The sequence below is a fragment of the Amphiura filiformis genome, chromosome 9 (genome assembly GCF_039555335.1).
Source record: "Amphiura filiformis chromosome 9, Afil_fr2py, whole genome shotgun sequence".
NCBI lineage: Eukaryota > Metazoa > Echinodermata > Ophiuroidea > Amphilepidida > Amphiuridae > Amphiura > Amphiura filiformis.
The window spans coordinates 19,415,954-19,435,470 of NC_092636.1; the positions used below are offsets into that span (position 1 = coordinate 19,415,954).

The 19,517-nt window shown below is 36.3% G+C and overlaps 1 protein-coding gene across 1 annotated transcript; it reads left to right on the forward strand.

Moving 5' to 3' along the window:
* The first annotated feature begins 27 nt into the window (after positions 1–27).
* Positions 28–17,994, forward strand: LOC140160724 (histone deacetylase complex subunit SAP30L-like). The gene is made up of 5 exons (XM_072184024.1): positions 28–188; positions 12,775–13,004; positions 14,213–14,335; positions 15,860–15,958; positions 16,672–17,994. Exons 2-5 carry the CDS (start codon positions 12,834–12,836, stop codon positions 16,789–16,791), a joined length of 513 nt encoding a protein of 170 aa, XP_072040125.1. The 5' UTR covers positions 28–188; positions 12,775–12,833; the 3' UTR covers positions 16,792–17,994.
* Positions 17,995–19,517: the final 1,523 nt, after the last annotated feature.

Sequence of the window (19,517 nt, forward strand, 5' to 3'; positions counted from 1 at the left end):
TATGGCAACACAACACGGAAGCAAGCGTGCATCAAGAAGTGCACGATAAAAATAAACATACACAGAGACATTGTACATATTAAAATTTACATTGGCTTGCGCTTTCCGATGTGCCATTATATTCAGGTTGCTGAATTCGACAACTGTATTTCCGATTGCGTCTGATGATTTTCAGGACAGCATAATTGGTAATTTGTAGCTCTAACTCATAAAAATAAAAATTTCATTTCATTTTGTAATAATAATGTGATTTTTCTTCTTCTAATATTCTGATTAAGAGTGTAATATTTTAGGATAAATTTAAAATAGTACATTTTAGTATCAGATTCAGTCAGAGTACATGGTCATGGATGGAGTAAGCTTAAAATTAAATTACATGCATTGCATGATTTATTTCACCTGTCTTCTTGTATTCTGAACATACTAAAGGAGGCATTTTATAGGGGATATAGCCTCCTTCAGTCAGAACCCGACAAGACAGGTGTGCAAGGTTTTAACAACATGACCAATTAAAGCTAGGGGAAATTAAAAATGTATCATATAAAATAATAAATCATTTTTATCATGTATGAATATACATTTTATTAAAATTTTTGCTGAACCATGAAATGGTCTCAGCCTATACATGCTATATGAGCGAATGTTACTAGCTTACTAACTGACTAACCATTTGGTCTGAAATGGACATAAAGGGTTCACAAAAAATAACTCACCCCCCCCCTAAAATTACAAAACATTTCTTTGCATAACTTGGCATGCTTTTCGTTGATTTGAAAAATTAAAAAAACCTGTGAATAAGGGAATGGCCCATTTCACGGTTAGGCGCCACTTTTTGATTTTCAACATATCTGGCCTGGTGTGTAAAAAATAATGGGGTTACAGAATTTACTGTTGGTGATTTTTCATTGTCTCTGTATGGCCTACCTCCATTAGCTTAAGGGCGTACTACACCCATATATTGGTTTGATTGGTCTAAAAACATATTTTTTCATTTATAGCGAGGCGATATATGCACGGATCATGTGAAATTAAAAAAAATTAAAAAAAATAAATAAAAAAGGTGTTTTTAAACCATTGTATAGTAAGTCATTTTAGCCCTATATATTTTTTTTGTTTACCGTATCCTGGTAACTCAGATGCATGTTTCATAACAAACCATAATTTATTCTTTTCAACATGTTCAAGTAGGGTACATGAATAGAATACATTAAATCCTTTGTTATACTCTCTATAGAAAATCTAGTGGTGCTTGCAAAATATATAACACTGAATAAATTAAATAAACACTTACACAATAGATGCATAGTCATTAGTCAATTTGATATTGATGTTGTTATTGATGTGTTGTCAGGAGAAGAAAAGGCTATTAGGTCACAGTATGTCAGGTTATAGGTCAATTGGTTCAGGTCAAATTTAAGCATCAATTTTGAATACACATGTGAGAGTCTGTGATACAAAATGTATCATAATGAGGAATAATTTTGATATTCTGTCTTTAACTGGATATATATCGAGAAGTGCAAGGTGGATATACTAATATACCTTGGGATGTAAATGGTGAGTACAATTTAGAATGCTTAGTTGAGATGGATTTCACAAATAAATATAAAATAGTTACCAAAATCACAAAAGCTAAGCTTACGGAAAACTACCCAATATGGTGGTATAGGTGACAAGAAATACAATTTTTTTCAACATTGCTGTAGTATGGTTGTGGTAACCTGTTACCTATGGCTTAATTAAGTTTCAGTGAAATAATGTCGCAAGTTAAAAATACAAAATATAGCTCAACATTGAAAATAGAAGCATTTTAACCAGTTCCTTTTTGATAGTTGTGGAGCACCAAGTTCATGAAGTCATAAAAGAAATCAGGAACCACTTATTCCCATTTTACATATCAACTTTATTTCCCTAACGTGTTAGCAACACATATCCAAAATTTTAACGAAATCCGTTGATATTAAGCTTTCCAAAATGAAGTGAATTTAAATCATCAGTGATGTACCACCTTTTGGCTTCTACTTTTAAAAGCATGTAAGCTACGTTGATACCGATGCCACCAATAAAACGAGAAGATTTGCCCCTTCATTTTGCATACCACTTTGTCCAATTTTTTTTGTAATTTCTTCACAAAATGCAAAAAATGCAAAAAAAAAAAATCAATGGGTGTAGTACCCCTTAATCGGCCTTTCTAGTTTTATCTTTCAGGGCGCACAGGGGTCAGAAGTGGTCAAAAACCACATTTCACTAACAACCTGGAAACAGACATTTATTTTCCAATGCTGCCACTTTTAACTATGTTGAGCCTACCAGCTGCTTTTGTTGTTTTTATGTAGTGAACAAGTTGCACTATACAGCCATACATGAACAAAGTATTAGTTGTCAGTTAAACTAGCATGAGAACCATTTAAATTTCTGAATTCGGATGTGACATTTTCCGTTCACATCTATGTACCTTATTCAATGTGGAATAGATCGACTAATACTTTACATGAATGGCAAACTAGTGTGTTTTAGTAAAGTTCAGAGTCTTGTTACTATTTGTTGAACAAATTTCACTTGTTGCTCTTAATATGTAGATACAGCGATATTTTGAATTTTTGCCAACAAATTCCGTTCACAATTTTGTCACATCCGATTAATTTTCCAAATAGTATAATTTATTAACAAAATGTGGCAGAATTTTTTCTCCTTGATTTTAAAAATCTCCTGCTATGAGCTATCTAATGACACCATTTAATGAAAACTCCTTCATCAACTTAACTTGCAGATGTCATTTCAAAGTTTCCGTTCACATGTGTCACATCCATGGTACCTGTCACATCCAAAATAGTTTCTTCAAAGAACTAAGACAGGAATGGGACTAGGATGCCAGTTTGAAGTTATTTCATTACAGGTTTGTGGGGGATCAAAAGGCACAACAAATCTTTAATTCAGTATGCCTTCTTTAATTGTGACAGGAGATTCAAAAAGAGCAATTTCCGTTCACACGTCACATCCTCAAAATTAGTAGTTTTTAGGCCAAAATACTTAAACAACATGATATTTGACTTCCTAAAATAGGTTTATTATTTTGTACATGTCATATATGATTATTTCAAAGCTTTGTCTTTGTCTTTAGAGGACAGTTTTGTATACAATTTACAGAAGCGGATGTGACATTTTCAATTGTGAACGGAACATTTCAGTAAATTATAAACATTTTGCTTGTCAAAAATATAAAGGGTCAGGAAAAAGGTTTTAGCATTGCTCAATTCAATAGAATCTCACAAAATATATGTGTTAGAAGTGCCCAAAGCTTATATTTTTGACAAGCAAACTGTTTATCATAATGAAACATTCCGTTCACAATTGAAAATGTCACATCCACTTCTATAAATTGTAAACAATGTTTTAAAATGAACACTAACACAGGTTGATATGTTTCAATATATCCCATTTAATTCACTGAGTGTGTGAAAACTCTTTGAATCATTATTTTCTGAAACATACTCTGCTTTACAGTGTGTGGTTTCCGTTCACATTGACATCAGTCACATCCAAAATTGCACAAACATCAGAATCTTGAATTTGACCTGTGTTTTCAAACTGGCTGATATTATTTGTGAACATTACCCATATTATGACCTTCAAAGCTGTGCAATATCAGAGTCATTCATTGATTATTAAAATTGTTGAGTAAACCTTTTCATGTCAATTTCCTTTTTACCACAAAATTACATTAAAGTGGCCATAAATTTGTCATTACACAACAAAATTTGCCCAAATTTGGTCAGAAGGGAGCCTATGACATACTTGTTTATTTTAAATATCTATGATATATGTATTGGACAGTCAAAGTATAATATACACTACTCGATATTGATCAAATTTGTTAAAAAATTACATAACATGAGATAATAAATCATAATTTTCTTCAAGAAGTAGCACGATTTAAGCTGGGAAATGATATTTTTATGAAAATCTGGTCTTATTTGGAAAAGAAAACCCCTATTAAATTAAATTTAATCCATTTTGAAAATTTCGAGTTTTTTTCACTAAAAGTGGCGCCTAACCGTGAAATGGGCCGAATCGTTTTTCTACTCTCCCAATGTTTTTTCTTTTAAAAATCTTTTTGTTTTGGCCAAAAATAATCACATTTTCCAAAAATGATGCTTGTAGAAAAAGTTGCACTTTTCAACATCCTCATTTATGTCAAAATTAGCTTCAACGAATCATTATTTTGCATTACATGATGGTTGCATGGGTGATTTATAAGGGATCAGAGACAGAAAGGTAAAGGAAAACAAAACAATTAAACATTGATGTCGAGAAAATTTTGTACATTACATGTATGTATTTTTGAAAAATGTGATTATTTTTTACTAAAACAAAAGTATTTTCAAAAAAAAGGGATAACTTTGGTAGGTAGCAAAAAGATGCCTTTATTCACAGATTTTTAAATTTTTCAAATCAACAAAATGAATGTCAAGTTATGCAAAGAAATGTTTTAAGTGATTTAACCATTTTTTAAATACCGGCTCAAAAGCTTCTAGAAATACCCCGTAAATGTCGATGAATCATTGTTTTAAATTACAAGATGATTGCATGGGTGACTGGGTTATCGTATACGGTCATGTTTTTTAAACTGGGACCCTAAAAAGGTGGTGCTGTCACATTTTGCTAAATCACTTTGTCCAATTATTCCTATATTTTTGCTAAAATTCATCATGAACAAATGGTTTTGGTCTTATTTTGAAGATAAATTATTAATCTAATGAATTAATAACAAATATAATTAAACAAATGTATTGATTAATTACAACAGCTTAATTAAGTTAATTAGTCAGGGGTGGTGCCGGAAGTGGAGGAGCCGGAAGCGGAGGAGCTCTGTGTAATTCCAATGGGAAGTTGGTGTTCATTAATAAAATTTATGCACTTTGTTGCCTAGTAGAAGTGAAAATGCATTTGCAAAATGTTAATCTTATTTTTTAACTTTCTATAACTATAATTGCCTAGTTAATCTTAATAAACTTAGTAATTAAGGATTTAATAAGCTTTTAATTAATGAAGTGGAATGTGGGTCATGCAATAAAATGGGCTTTAAATTTTGCATGCATATGAAATAAATTTCAATATTGTTTTATATTTGAAATATAAAATAAATCTTCTCAAAGGAGATTATTACAGTCAAAGGATTTAATCTGATGACATATTGATCTCTGGTTATTGTTAAAAGTTTATTGATGTAGGCTATTTGTGCATGTATATGCCTACATGTACATGTACCTTTGTTACTAATTATTCACTGTATATTGATTTTTGGAACACCCTATACGAATTTGATATTTAAATTTGATATTATAGCAATTCTTTAAACTATATTGAATATATTTTCCAAATTTAATGGCACTTAGGGAAATTTTACATAAATTAAAAAATTTAAAATACAACTTTTTGCACACCCTGTATAACACAATGGGCTTAACAAATATAGTGCAAACTATATATTTAATGAAAGGACTAACTGTGTACATTGCAAATATCAAGTTCATTTTCCACTTTAATATACTATGTAGAAATATTGAAGTGGTAAAGAAATTAAATTTTTCTGTATTTTTCAATGGAATCACCCTGTATATTTTTTGGTACACCCTGTATATCCACTCAAACTTTACAGATTTGCAATCATGACAATATATGCTTTCTAAAAATGTATACTTTTACTAGTTTGGGTGAAAAGTTTTTGAAATATAATCAGAAATACAAAAAAGGAGTTCATTTTTGACAAATTGCAAGATGTGACACAATTGGGTCCCACCTCAAAAAACATGACCATACATAAAAATGAAAGAAAACAAATACACCATTAAATCACTCAAAATATTAATATCGAGAATGTTTTTGTACATTACATGTATAGGATGTGGAAAAGTGCAACTTTTTCTGAAAGCATCATTTTTGGAAAATGTGATTATTTTTGCCCAAAACAAACAGATTTAAAAAAAAAAGAACTTTGGGAGGGTACTAATTCCTTTATTCACAGGTTTTTAAATTTTTCAAATCAACGAAATGTATGTCAAGTTATGCAAAAAAATGTTTTGTAATTTTAAGGGGGAGTTATATTTTGTGAACCCATTATCTCTAAATGCCACGAAGGCATGACCCTAGTACAAGGAACTTATACGATGTCCTCATTCACAAACTGATACTATCTGTCCATCGTATAAGCCTCTTACCGTACGATAATGTGGTGAAGGAATATTACACAGTCAAGAATAGGCTCCATCATCTTTTGGTTCTGATCCCTCCCAGTCTCCCAAAACATCAAAACATCAAAATCATTGTACATTTACTTACTTAAAGGCCCTTTCAGTAATTTCACAGGAGCATTAAAAAAAATTGAAATTTATCAGAGTTGCTTAGGGGTGGTGCAATAATTATGTGTACCCCCGGGGGGGTGAATTATAGGGGGGGGCAAAGATTTTTTGGCAGGCCAAAAGGGGGGGCAAGCATTTTTTGGCAGGTCGAAAGGGGGGTCAAGCGATTTTTGGCAGGTCGAAAGGGGGGGCAGGCACAGATATTTTGGGCACCGTTTCTATATTCTGCCCTAAAAGGCTTGAAACGTTAGGAACACGTTCAAATATGCAAAATTTCCTGCTCGCTGCGGTCGCACTATATGATAAGACGATTTAAGGTTTTAAATTGGGTTCCCCAAAATCTTGCATGTGTAAGGGGGGGCAAAGATTTTTGGCACATCAAAAGGGGGGCAAAGGTTTTTGGCACGTCGAAAGGGGGGGCAAAGATTTTTGCACGGCCAGAGGGGGGGGCAGCGATTTTGGCAGACCATTTTGAGAATTCACCCCGGGGTACACATAATTATTGCACCACCCTTAGAAATAAAGAAAAAGTCTACAGAATGACTGTCCTTTTTCATATAGCGCAGACAAAGTAAGGCCAACTTGCCTAGAAATGGTCCAATTTTGGCAAGAAATATCTCTGTGTAATCCTATGTAAGTCCCATATCACATCGTTATCGGTGATCATGTTTTTTTTTTCTGAAGTTTGGCTGGTACCTACCAGCGCAAGGCGTCATGCACATGACGTGACACAGCTAAAATAATCGACCGGGAATCAGGGATCATTAAAACGTCAACAAATTTCAAAACATAGAAATCAGTAAACTTAATGGCGAGCGGCCCGAATTTTGAGCCATACAAGTTTACGTGGTGAACTAGCATGACCCCATGAGTGGTGTCATATGAAAGAGGAAAACATAAAGAATATAATAAAAATATTTCCAAACGTCAGAGGTCATCCAGGGGTCACAGGGGTCAAAAAAGGTCATTTTAACCAAAAATGCTCCGATTGAGCTTAAATTTAAATGCAATGATCCTTATCATTTATGACATTCTAAACATTTGCAAACATTTTAAGATTCATTTAAGGTCATTAAGGGGTAATAAAGGGGTCAAAGGTCAAGTTTTCAAAATGCTTCAATTGAGCTGAAATTTAAATGCATTGATCCTTATGACATTCTTCACATGTTTTAAATATTTTAAAATTCATTTAAGGGTAAGTCCATATCAAATCAACCAGGGGTCCCCAGGTGACCCTCTCAGATTTTGATGAAATTCCATCAGAATAATCTTTTGTGGCCATAATGAACCCATACAAAAATTGGCCTCATAGGCCATGTCGTTTTGAGAAATGGCCCTTTGAAGTTTGGAACCCCCCTTTTTGGCACTTTCATGAGTGTCATTGATGATTTTACCAACTTGGGTAGCTTATAACTTCTTGTTCTGAACAGATATAAAGCTGCAATGTTGCATTCTAGCTAACCTTATGTCATATTTTTAGAATCTGGCTCTAAATTTCAGATATCTGCTTTCCGTTTAAAGTTATGAGCACTCAAAGTTGGTCATTTATTCAACCGCATAAGTGTGATTTTGTCATTTTAGGGGGTCCCTGGTGCCAAAAAATATGTGGTCATATGACTCAAATGTCATAGATACATTGTCTATAGGTACATATCTAAGCCCACAAGCAAGTTTGAGCAAATCAAACCATTAATGGAGGAATGGGCGGTATCCGAAGTTGGGTTCGGGTGAAAATTTGCTGGAGTCCCCCCCTCTTTCTGACCAATGGTTGACCATGTTGACAGTTGAAACATGAATTGAAATTTACAGCCCTGAAACATACTTATGAGACCTACCTAGAAACAAAAATTCAGCTTTGGTACTCAACTCCATCATAGTTAGATGGCTCTTGAAAATAGGGAGAAAAAACCTGTTATTTCTTGTCTAAGGGTGTTGAATTCGGCAACCATGGCAACAAAATCTGCAAAATTTTACTAAGTATATGTGCATATTTTTGGGTCGTACATTACAGACCACTCTAGATGTGTTTATTAGCCTCTAAAACACACCCAGAACAAATTTCATATGACACTTGTGAAAAACTTGGTCAAATTTTGCTGATTTTGTTGTCATGGTTGCTGAATTCAACACCCTTAGACAAGAAATAGTAGGTTTTCCACCCTATTTTCAAGCTGCCATCTAACTATGATGAAGTTGAGTACCAAAGCTGAATTTTTGTTTCTAGGTAGGTCTCATAAGTATGTTTCAGGGCTGTAAATTTCAATTCATGTTTCAACTGTCAACATGGTCAACCATTGGTCAGAAAGAGGGGGGTCTCCAGCAAATTTTCACCCGAACCCAACTTCGGATACCGCCCATTCCTCCATTAATGGTTTGATTTGCTCAAACTTGCTTGTGGGCTTAGATATGTACCTATATACAATGTATCTATGACATTTGAGTCATATGACCACATATTTTTGGCACCAGGGGACCCCCAAAATGACAAAATCACACTTGCCGTTGAATAAATGACCAACTTTGGGTGCTCATAACTTAAAAAGGAAAGCAGATATCTGAAATTTAGAGCCAGATTCTGAAAATATGACATAAGGTTAGCTAGAATCCAAGATTGCAGCTTTATATCTGTTCAGAATAAGAAGTTATGAGCCACCAAAGTTGGTAAAAATCACCAATGATACTCGCGAGTGCCAAAAAAGGGGGGTCCGGGCCAAACTTCTAAGGGCCATTTCTCAAAAACGACATGGCCTATGAAGCCAAATTTTTGTATGGGTTCATTGTGGCCACAAAAGAATATTCTGATGGAATTTCATCAAAATCTGAGAGGGTCACCTGGGAACTTTTCAGAAAATTGGTTGATTTGACATGGACTGACCCTCAAGGTCATTAAGGGGGTCATACAGAGGTCAAAAGTCAAGTTTTCAAAATGCCAGCTTTCCACGATCAACTTACCGTATATTAAAACGGCAATTAATGAAACAGTCTTATCATAATTAATACTATCCAGCACAGTATTGCTGCTTGATCAGATCGTCACAGTCATCATCCGCCTAACTTACCTCGTGCCCTTTCAAAGGGCACACATTTCGAGATTATGTCCATTACAGACTCCGGGTGATAGTGGTATACATAGGCCTACCACAATATACTGCTGAAGCCACATGGTTCAGCTATGGTGCGGTTATCGCTCTAGTTAAGCTTATTCTGTGCAAAAGATCAAGGAAAAGTGGTTTTGTGAATTGTGTATTGCAATAGAGGCCCTGCATGCTACTTGGTACTTGGTTGGTTATCCTCCGTAGAATACCGCAGGGGCATTTTGACAGGAGGCGGGTGGTCACACAAAATTAATCAATTGGCTCCAAAGAAAGGACTTGAACCAGTGTCCTTCACCGTAATCATGGCGCAGTGCAGTCCATTCAATCAAATGTTGATATCAACCTATTTGCTTGATCGTGGTGCATTTGTTATGTGTGTGAGACGAACTGTCACGGTAGATTGCAATCATGCTTTTGTTGAATGCATTTGAGTAGTGCGCCATAGTAGGCCTATGTCTCTAAAACATGAAAATCGTAACAACAATGTACAGGTCATTGCTGGTTATGCCCGCTAGGCCACTTGAGGTAATCAATATTGGTACTTCATTGGCGTGGTTCAGTGACTTTCTGCTCAGACTGATCATTTTATAGTAGATTGCAATTGCATAACATGAAGTTTATCAACTGATAATTCTTTGTCACTATGAGTTGTCCAGTGATAGAAACTGATGTTTCTGCTCGAAACATCGGTTGTTTTTTGTCTGTTTGGTTTAGTTTGACTGCTGTCTGCTGATGTGCCCAGTGATTTTCATCACTTGTTCCAGTATGTTTATACTGTTTTCCTGACACTTCTGTGGGCTCTGGAATTGGTAATTACTCTGGAATTGGTAATTTTTGGCCATCGAACTTTGCTTACATGTATGTGCACACTGCACAGTGATCATAATCACTTGTTCCAGTGCACTTTTGTATTCCCATTTATCCCAGTTGTTTTTGCTGGTTTAACACTTGGTTATTTTTGGCTATTGAAGTTTACCTACTTCTGTGCCTACATTACTTGTTTTTGTCCCCCCTCTTCATACAGTCTAGTCTGTATTTTACTTGTTTCCCCGCATCAAGTTGGTATCTTGCCCTTTTCTTTCTAGTTTAGTTGTCCAGTGATGGTATTATTTCTGTCACATGAAAGTAAACAGTATAAAAGTGTCAACAGAATATGCTACTGCAGAGTATGTCTGAGGGCCGATGACACACATCCGATGGGTGTACTTCTACACAGGTCATATGATATCATACATACCAGAACATTTTGGGATTCTTATTTCATCAAAATCAGAAAGATTGGGGTGAGTTCTCACCGAGTTGAAACGGACTGGGATTCTTTCTTTCAGTTCGAGTCAGGATCAGGGGTGTATTCATAATTTCATATTATATTAACATAAGGTCATGTTTCTTGTGAGGGCACGGTGGCTCAGTGGTTACGGCCTTGGACTCATAATCTGAGAGCTTGCTCGGCGTGCGTGGGTTCGATTCCCGTCCCACCACCGTGTTGCGCCCTTGGGCAAGGCGCTTTGCCTCGCTTGCCTCACCCCACCCAGGTGTAATGGGAAGCTGTTAGGGGTAGTCACAGTCGTTGTACTGATGGACCCTGCGCCACTTGTAGGCTGCAAGCGTGGTTCCGACATATTCTAATGACGGAATAAATGTAAAGCGCTTAGAGGCTGTTTACGGCATAAAGCGCTATATAAATGTCTACATTTATTTATTTTTTATTTATTTATAGTGGACCCCTGATTTTGGGAAAACATAACATCTGAACAAACTTTTTTTGGTTGTCCCATTGTCATAAATTTAGGCGTATTTGAAAGCCTGTTTATTCCTTGTATTTCTTTTGAGTAAGATTTAATCTTTCCCAAGAGAAGTCCTTCTCAGAGGGCTGAGCTTTCGGAACTCTAGCGAATGCCATCTTCAAACTAAATAAACATGATGATGCACCTTACATACACTAGGGGAACCGTCAAGAGGATATCAAAGTGATTGACATAAACTGTCAAGAGGGGGATGTCAATATGATTGACAGGAAGTGTCAACAAGTAAATAAGGGAACTTCCTGTTTGGAGAACAACAGAGGTTAATTAACTTGGTCAGAAGTCCTTTTGGAAGAATGTCCACTCCTTTGTCCCTATTGACATTGTCTGGAGTAGAATGGATATATATGCCAAACTTCCTTTCAGACTACTTGGTGTTCATGTCCAAAATCTTGTTATTATCCCAGTCTATGTCGTGTTGATTTTGCCATACATGCTCAGCGACTGTTGATTGTGCAAAGTTCTGCCAGTTTCACCCAGGGTTGCCAAACCTGCGATTTGGTAGCCCGCGACAAAGAAAGTGCTCCCATGATTTCACGACATTTGGGCTACTTTGAAAATCTCACCATGAAATCTAATAAATAATGGGCGATCCGAATTTTGGAAAAGCCAACGTCAAAATTGTTATATTGGATATTCTTTCAATGGTTCTTCAACATAAAAGAACCAAACAACTAATTCGGTAAAGAAAACACTCTGTGGTCAATGTGCATCCAAGTATGATAATGGGAAACAAATTAAAGTCGATACATGTGCAGGGAGGGGACTGTTTAATCACATCTCATTATTCACACATTGCTTAAAGCCATATTATAACATTTGCTGAGGAGAACGCGCCCTCAAAAAATGTTAAATTCAGGTTTTACACGATTGTAATGTACTTTAGTAAACAAAGATTCTCTGCAAAAATCAAGACTTTAGGTGCTGTAGTTTTGTCAAAATCTGAGATTTTGAATAAACCGCCTGAATCAGCGTTTTATTATTACGATAGAAATATTAGTCGAACGCATATGCGATGTCAACACAGTACTACGTACACGGCGTGCGGAACACACGTACACACACGCCAGAGGGTCGTACCATATTACAACCGCCGGCGTGACATGCATTGGCGCTAGTTGTAAATTCAGATTTTCTTTGCTTTACCTCACTTGTTCGGCTCAAAATTAAAAGGGGACATATCTGACAGTAAATGCTAATATTTTATTGAAAATGAATACTAATCTATTTTTAAAGAAATGTTATAATATGGCTTTAAGATGACTTAAGCCCCAGGATTATCCTTAGAATATTCCTATATATCGATTCTCACAAGTGGCTTAAGACGACTAGGGTAACCTCATTTGAAATTCACACTCCCTGTGTGGACGAAGGTCATGTCTTCCATAGGGGGTGTATGCATTTCAAATAGAATAACCCAATATTTGGGGTTTCTTTGAATAAAGATAAGAAATTACTAGCTGACATATTGAAATCAGGAATTTCATCATTTAAACGTTACTCTCTTTTCTACAGATATGTTTTAACTGGAGCTGAGAGCTGAAAAACAAAACCGGTATTGACTATATAGCACCATGAATGGTTTTAGCACAGAGGATGACAGTCGGGATTCCGGTCATGGTCAGATATGTTGCCTAGTAGAAGAAGGTCAACGTTGTTCAAGACCCGCTGGCAATGCATGCTATAGCAAACGTATTGCTAAGACTGTACAGCAGAGGAAACTCAAACTTAACATTGACCACAGTGTAAGTTGCTCTCAAACTAAAAAAAAATTGTATTGCCCTCAGAGCTTAGAGGTCGGTTGGTTGGTTAAAAAAATACGACCCTAATTTTTCGAGGGCTGTTGTCAAGTAGAATTTGCATTGTCGACAAGCATCAAATCTCAAGATTCGACATTGGCAAGTTGTGGGGAAGGGGAGGGTTGTAGTATAGTAGGAAAGGTCTCAGACGTAACACCAAATGAAAAATGGTTTAAAACAGTCCTACTTTTACACTTGTAAGTGTTCCAGCTACTTTTGACCGGGATTGTATATGTACCGTACTGGTACCATATTCATTCCATTTACTGCTCAGGGGTTTAACCAAGTTGTTTTTGGCGGGTGCTTATTTTTATAACTTGTTTACATAATTGCATGTAAAAAATGGCCCAGAATATTGATCTTAAGTGTAGATTTTTCTGTGTTTGATACAGGTGTAGTTGCATGGATCCTGCACATAATGATAGAGGATAATGTGTATGTATAGTAGGAATTCCAATTAAATGAACGCAGCTTTCAACAGCTGTACTTGATCCAACCGTGATCGTATATCGCGTATTTCAAACGCAAACGCGAACGTACGACCTTGGATACAACGCTAACCAATCACGAGTGCGTTGCCATGGTTAGATTTACTTCAGCGTTACTCACGCACAGTCGCACACGCTGGTGTACATCGGGCAGTGTACGCAAAAAGTTGTCACGCTATTGAAAGCTGCATTCATTCAATTGGGATTCCCACTATAGTTATAAGTCGCTGGGTGGGCGCTTACAGGGGCATGGGTGGTTAATGGACATAAATTTGTCTCCTTACTGGTTTATAGGCAAGCCTGGAAATAAGCACACTGGAACCAGGAGCAATTTGTTTTTGCTCCGGGTTCACTGGGATTTTACAAGCACCAGGAGCAATATTTGAAGAAACAGGAGCAATTTTCAAATATTAAATCCTTTTCTGCATATACAAATACAATAGCATTCTAGCACTACTGAATCAAGTGCAAAAACTGAAACCAGGAGCAATTTTCTAAAATAAATCTCTTCTGGTTCATGTAAATTTTACAAGCACCAGTGCAATTGGAGGCTGTACGAGGATTCCTGGCTTGTTTATAGGTTGGGTTTGTTTTGAATGTGGTTTCTTGACCAGATCCAACTCATGTATTATGATCTTTTTGATTTGTGTTGATTTACTATTTTAGGTGCGGCACATCTACATATGCGACTACCACAAAGGTGTCATACAGAGTGTGCGTAAGAGGAAGAAACGTGACAGCGATGACGAAACAGGAGGATCACCAGACCATGATATTGATATGCCAGAGGTAAGGCAAAGGAATGGGTCAATGTCACACACTGTACATTAAATTAACACCCAAAGGGCTTTTTGGCAACTGGAATTGAAAGAAGGGAGAGTAAAGAGAGAAAACAAACAAAGACGTTGATTAACTTTCTCTTGGACGGCTTCAGCCCCAATTACTGGCATGTGGTGGCGCTGTTGGCTCAGAAGAGAGTTGTACACGGCGGGTAAGTAATACCTCCCTGCATCCCTGTTGAGGTCGATTGCTCTGGGTGGGATTCGAACCTGAGACCTCTCGCATGCCAAGCACTAGGCCGCCGACACTTAGCCATGGGTCTTACACTGGCTACCCATACCCAAGTACCCATATATCACTTAGAGTGATTGCATCATCACATCCCGTGGGATGCGCAATGAACTTGTTTGTAGTATTTTGTTGTACTCAGGGAGGTTAGGGTTAATGAAAATCCCTAAATTTCCTTGGTACAAGATTGTCAGACCTCCATCAATAAAACCAGGTCACTTGCAATCAGGTGCCCAGTAGAATCTGTAACATGAAATGTGACCTGTATGAATAGACTTGGTTAAAACTCAGTTAAGTTCAGATTAGAACCCTGTTTACACTACCTGTTGGTCAAAGTCATAATTTGATTGTGATAAATTTGTTTTCAAATTCGGCCGATTACAGTGCTAAGTATAGTGCAAACAGGTACAGTTGCGATTTGATTACAATTTCAATTTTAACTTAAAGTCTTTATCGTATGTTACTTATGAGCAACTCCAATCAGTTTGTATTTTCAAAAAAAAAAGAAGAGTAATTTGGCCCTTTTGAAGAACACATTGGGCTCATCCAGTTGAAATCCATATACCCCTGTGGAAGACATGAACTTAATCTACTTTTGGGAGTGTGAATTTCAAATGGGGTTACCTGAATGGGTGACTCAATTTGAAATCTACACTCCCTGTCTCTCTCGGCCTATCTACGCACAAAATCGCCATGCGTAGCTTTTGTAAAAGCGAGAGGATTCGCCGTACTATCATGGCAATTTTGACATGAAGATATAGGGAGGATGACGCTGTGTGGGGTTACCTGAATGGGTGACTCCATTTGAAATCTACACACCCTGTGGAAGACATGAATTTAATCTTGCACACAGGGAGTGTGAATTTCAAATGGGGTTACCTGAATGGGTATTTCCATTTGAAATTTACACTTCCATGTGTAAGATATGTCTTCCATTTGGAGTGTATGGGTTTCAACTAGAATAATCAATTCGGTATCCTACAAGATTATAACAAGAATGTTAACTGAAATATAGCAAAATTAGCTGTTCTGCAGTTGCCCAATTTATAACCTTACACTTTGCTGTCATGGACATGGTGACCCAAGAATGAAATGATATGCAGATGTAATTAAGATCCATATACATTTTAAGCTCAATTTTATCATTGAATCTACTTACCGATGTCCATTCCATATCTGAGTAACTAGAGCTTCTGTGTAAATTCTTTGTACCAATGCTTTTGTTTGTTCTCTTCTTGTCCTCAGATTGATCTGTTTCAACTTCAAGTGAATACACTGAGAAGATACAAACGTCATTACAAGCTGCAGACAAAGCCAGGCCTGAACAAAGCACAACTTGCAGAGGTAAGATATGCAGCGTCCCCAAAGTTATAAGGCAAACAAAATTGTATCGCTCTTTTGACTGACTCAAAATTGGTAAATCTCTAGAGTTGATCAAAAACAGCCTGACAAATAGTATAAACCATTGTTAATTACCACCCTATTTTGCGGGGAACTTGCATGGTTCAATATCGTTTGTGGCAGGATATTAAAAAAATGAAAAAAAAACACTAACAAACCCAAAACACAGATTGAACAACTGACTGTCTGACTTTGGAGCTTTAAGGGCAATACAACTTTTTTGGGGGGTCTTAACATATTGTGTGTAACAAGCACTCCATGGCAGGCAATTTTTTCGAAAGGGGGAATTTTTAGAGGCAAGTTTTTAATGACAAGCTTATACCCATACAATTGGTCTGTCACTTTCGCATTCAAAATGACAGCCATGCCGATGTAATGCATTTTCATGCCAAAATGTGATTTACGTATTTGCAGCATCTTTCTTATGTTCTTTCAGTCTTGTTCCAAATGCCTTTCAATACTTTTTTCCTTTATATTCTTTTAGTTTTGGATTGCAGATCTATGTTTTCAGTATGTACAGCATTTCATGCTCCCATCATAGGAAGGATTATTCCCGAGGATTATTCTGATTGATCAGTCATTGTATGTTATTCATCAAGCCAGATATATCATATTTTTTGTTTAATTTTTTCTGTTTCTCTTATTCCCCTCTACAGACTGTTGGCCGCCACTTCAGAACCATTCCCGTCATCGAAAAAGAGGCACTGACATATTTCATCTACATGGTAAAGAACAATAAGAGCAGATTTGATCAGAAGCATGACAGTCACAGCTAAGCTTCAAACACTTGTCTTCATTTACACTCATGGAAGCAACTTCTCCAGTAATGTGCATGCTAAGCGGTGTGGTTGTAGCTTCAGTATGATGGTATCCTTACATTGAGGATCAGCCTTGTGTTAATTGCTGATTTGTAGAAAACAACAGTATTTGGAGTGTCATATATTGCAAAGATTTTGCAAAACAACAAATGAGACACCATTGCCTGATTTTGATAGATTGAACCATGGATTAAAGAGATTACAGACAAACTCCAAACAGTCAAAGTCTCAGCATCACCCAATAATAAGGGCCGATTGTTCCATAAAATGTGACAGGCGAAACTGCTACGCTCATACCGCATATTTTGCGGTCTTTCACATAAACGCTAAGACACGCAATGCTTTATCGCGAATGATCAGCCCTCATGAATATGGGAGAAATCACAGCATACAATACACAGGGACTTTGACTGTTGGAAAATAGTCTGTAGTAGTCTCTGGATTGAACACTCAGAAAGCCTTTTGAGCAGTAATTTAGAGACAAAAAATTGAAAATTAAATAAAATCCCAAACCAGACTGGTCTTCCTGTTATGGTGTCACCAATATACAGGGACCTCTTACGATTTTTTGGGTGCTGGAAAAAAAAGCAACATTAAGGGGGTACTACACCCTGGCCAATTGTGTGCATATTTTTGCATTTTTCTTAACAATTATAACGCATTGGTGACAAGTAAGATATTTATATTATAGGGGCAAGGACTACAACGACTACACTGAAAATTCCGCAACTGAAGGCAAGTAGTTATTGATTTATTGATCAAATACTGGTTTTCCCTCATTTTTGACTGTAACTCCACAACTGCTGTCTGTGCTGAAATAAATTTACCAGTGCAGTAGTTGTAGTCCTTGCCCCTATAATATACATATCTTTCTTGTTACCAATGCGTTATAATTTTTGAGAAAAATGCAAAAATAGGCACAAAATTGGGCAGGGGTGTAGTACCCCCTTAAGGAATACAATATGTAAGAAATGTCATCGAATGGGAATGGAATCTTCATTGTAAATTAGCATTTTTATTTTAAGCAGAGAGTTTGGCATTTTTTTCATGCTAAATTACCATAGCTTGACTTTGAATGTAAGGTCAATGAAATAATGTAGATGCTTGACAATTTCAGTTGTTGAGCACTGATTTAATGGAATTGATCCAGTAACATATTAAGGGGGTACTACACCCCAGACCAATTTGGTGTCTATTTTTGCATTTTTCTCAAAAATTATAGCGCATTTGACACAAGTAAGATATGTATATTATAACGGCAAGGACTACAACTACTGCACTGAAAATTCAGCAACTCAAGGCAAGTAGTTATTGATTTATTGATAAAATACTGGTTTTCCCTCATTTTTGACTGTAACTCCACAACTGTTGTCTGTGCTGAAATAAAATTTCCAGTGCATTAGTTGTAGTCCTTGTCCCTATAATATACATATCTTACTTGTATCAAATGTGCTATAATTTTTGAGAAAAATGCAAAAATAGGCATAAAATTGGGCAGGGGTGTAGTACCCCCTTAAAAGAAACAATGTCCATACAATGGACACTACACACAGAGTACAGTGCATCACGCAACTGTTGTCATGTGTTGGCGTCGCGTTTTCTGCATGTGTATGAAGGATAAATGCTGAAAGCACTCAAAAATGGTCTGTATCCACAAGATTGCTGACATGTTACATCACATCAATTATTGCTTCCCAAAGATGTATATTTAGGCCTATTTAAAAACTCACCCACCCTGGTTTGCTCACACAAAAGGGTACGACAGGTAACTGTACATACATTCCAGCATTTGAGGGTATGGTAATTGCTGGCCAATTTCCTAGAGGGGTGATAATATGTGACATGATCAAGGGGAATGAGTCACATGTCGGTCCTGGTCGAAAATGAGTTTTACATAATTCTAAAGAGGAGATATAGAGCTTTCAGAAACTGAAAATCCCATGTTGATACGACTTTTTGTTATGAAGTTATGTCAATTTATCAATCGCTGAAAACAATATAAAACAAAAGAATTTTAACACTTTCTTTGCCAATATTTCAAAATCAATATAAGCGACATCTGACTCATTTCCCTTGATCGTGTCACATATTATGATTATATGACACATGCTGGGAAGCTTATTACGCTCTGCATCAATTGGGCTGAATATGTCATGGAAACTTGATTTAGAGATTTACGTCATTTAGAATAGCTCATGGAATAGCTCATGGCTGCAATTATAACCAGTTTATCATCCTGAATTTCTTACCCGTCATGGCGTTTTAGAATACACTGTTGTTAGTGTGACAAATTGGTCATGATTCCCCAAGAAATTTGGGCCTTTATTTTTAGGAGCTTGTCTTTTGTTGTGACATGGCCAGGTTCATGCATATTTTGAAGATGTTTAGGAAGTGTGATAGCTGAAGTGAGTGTAAGTCTTTTTATCTTTTTATTTATTCCAATATGGACTGATATGGCAACCCAATGACAGGAAGTGTAACAGAACATGTAGTAATATCACTAAATATTATAAAATATTAAATTTGTTGCAAAGTTTTTGTAGTAATAAGCAAGGCAAAAGGCAGAGTAGTTGAAACATTCTCAAAAATATATACATAATATTATAATTTCAGTTTGTATTAATATTTTTTTAGCATGACAATAAGAAAATATCCCTAATTTTTTGAAATAATGATTTTAAATG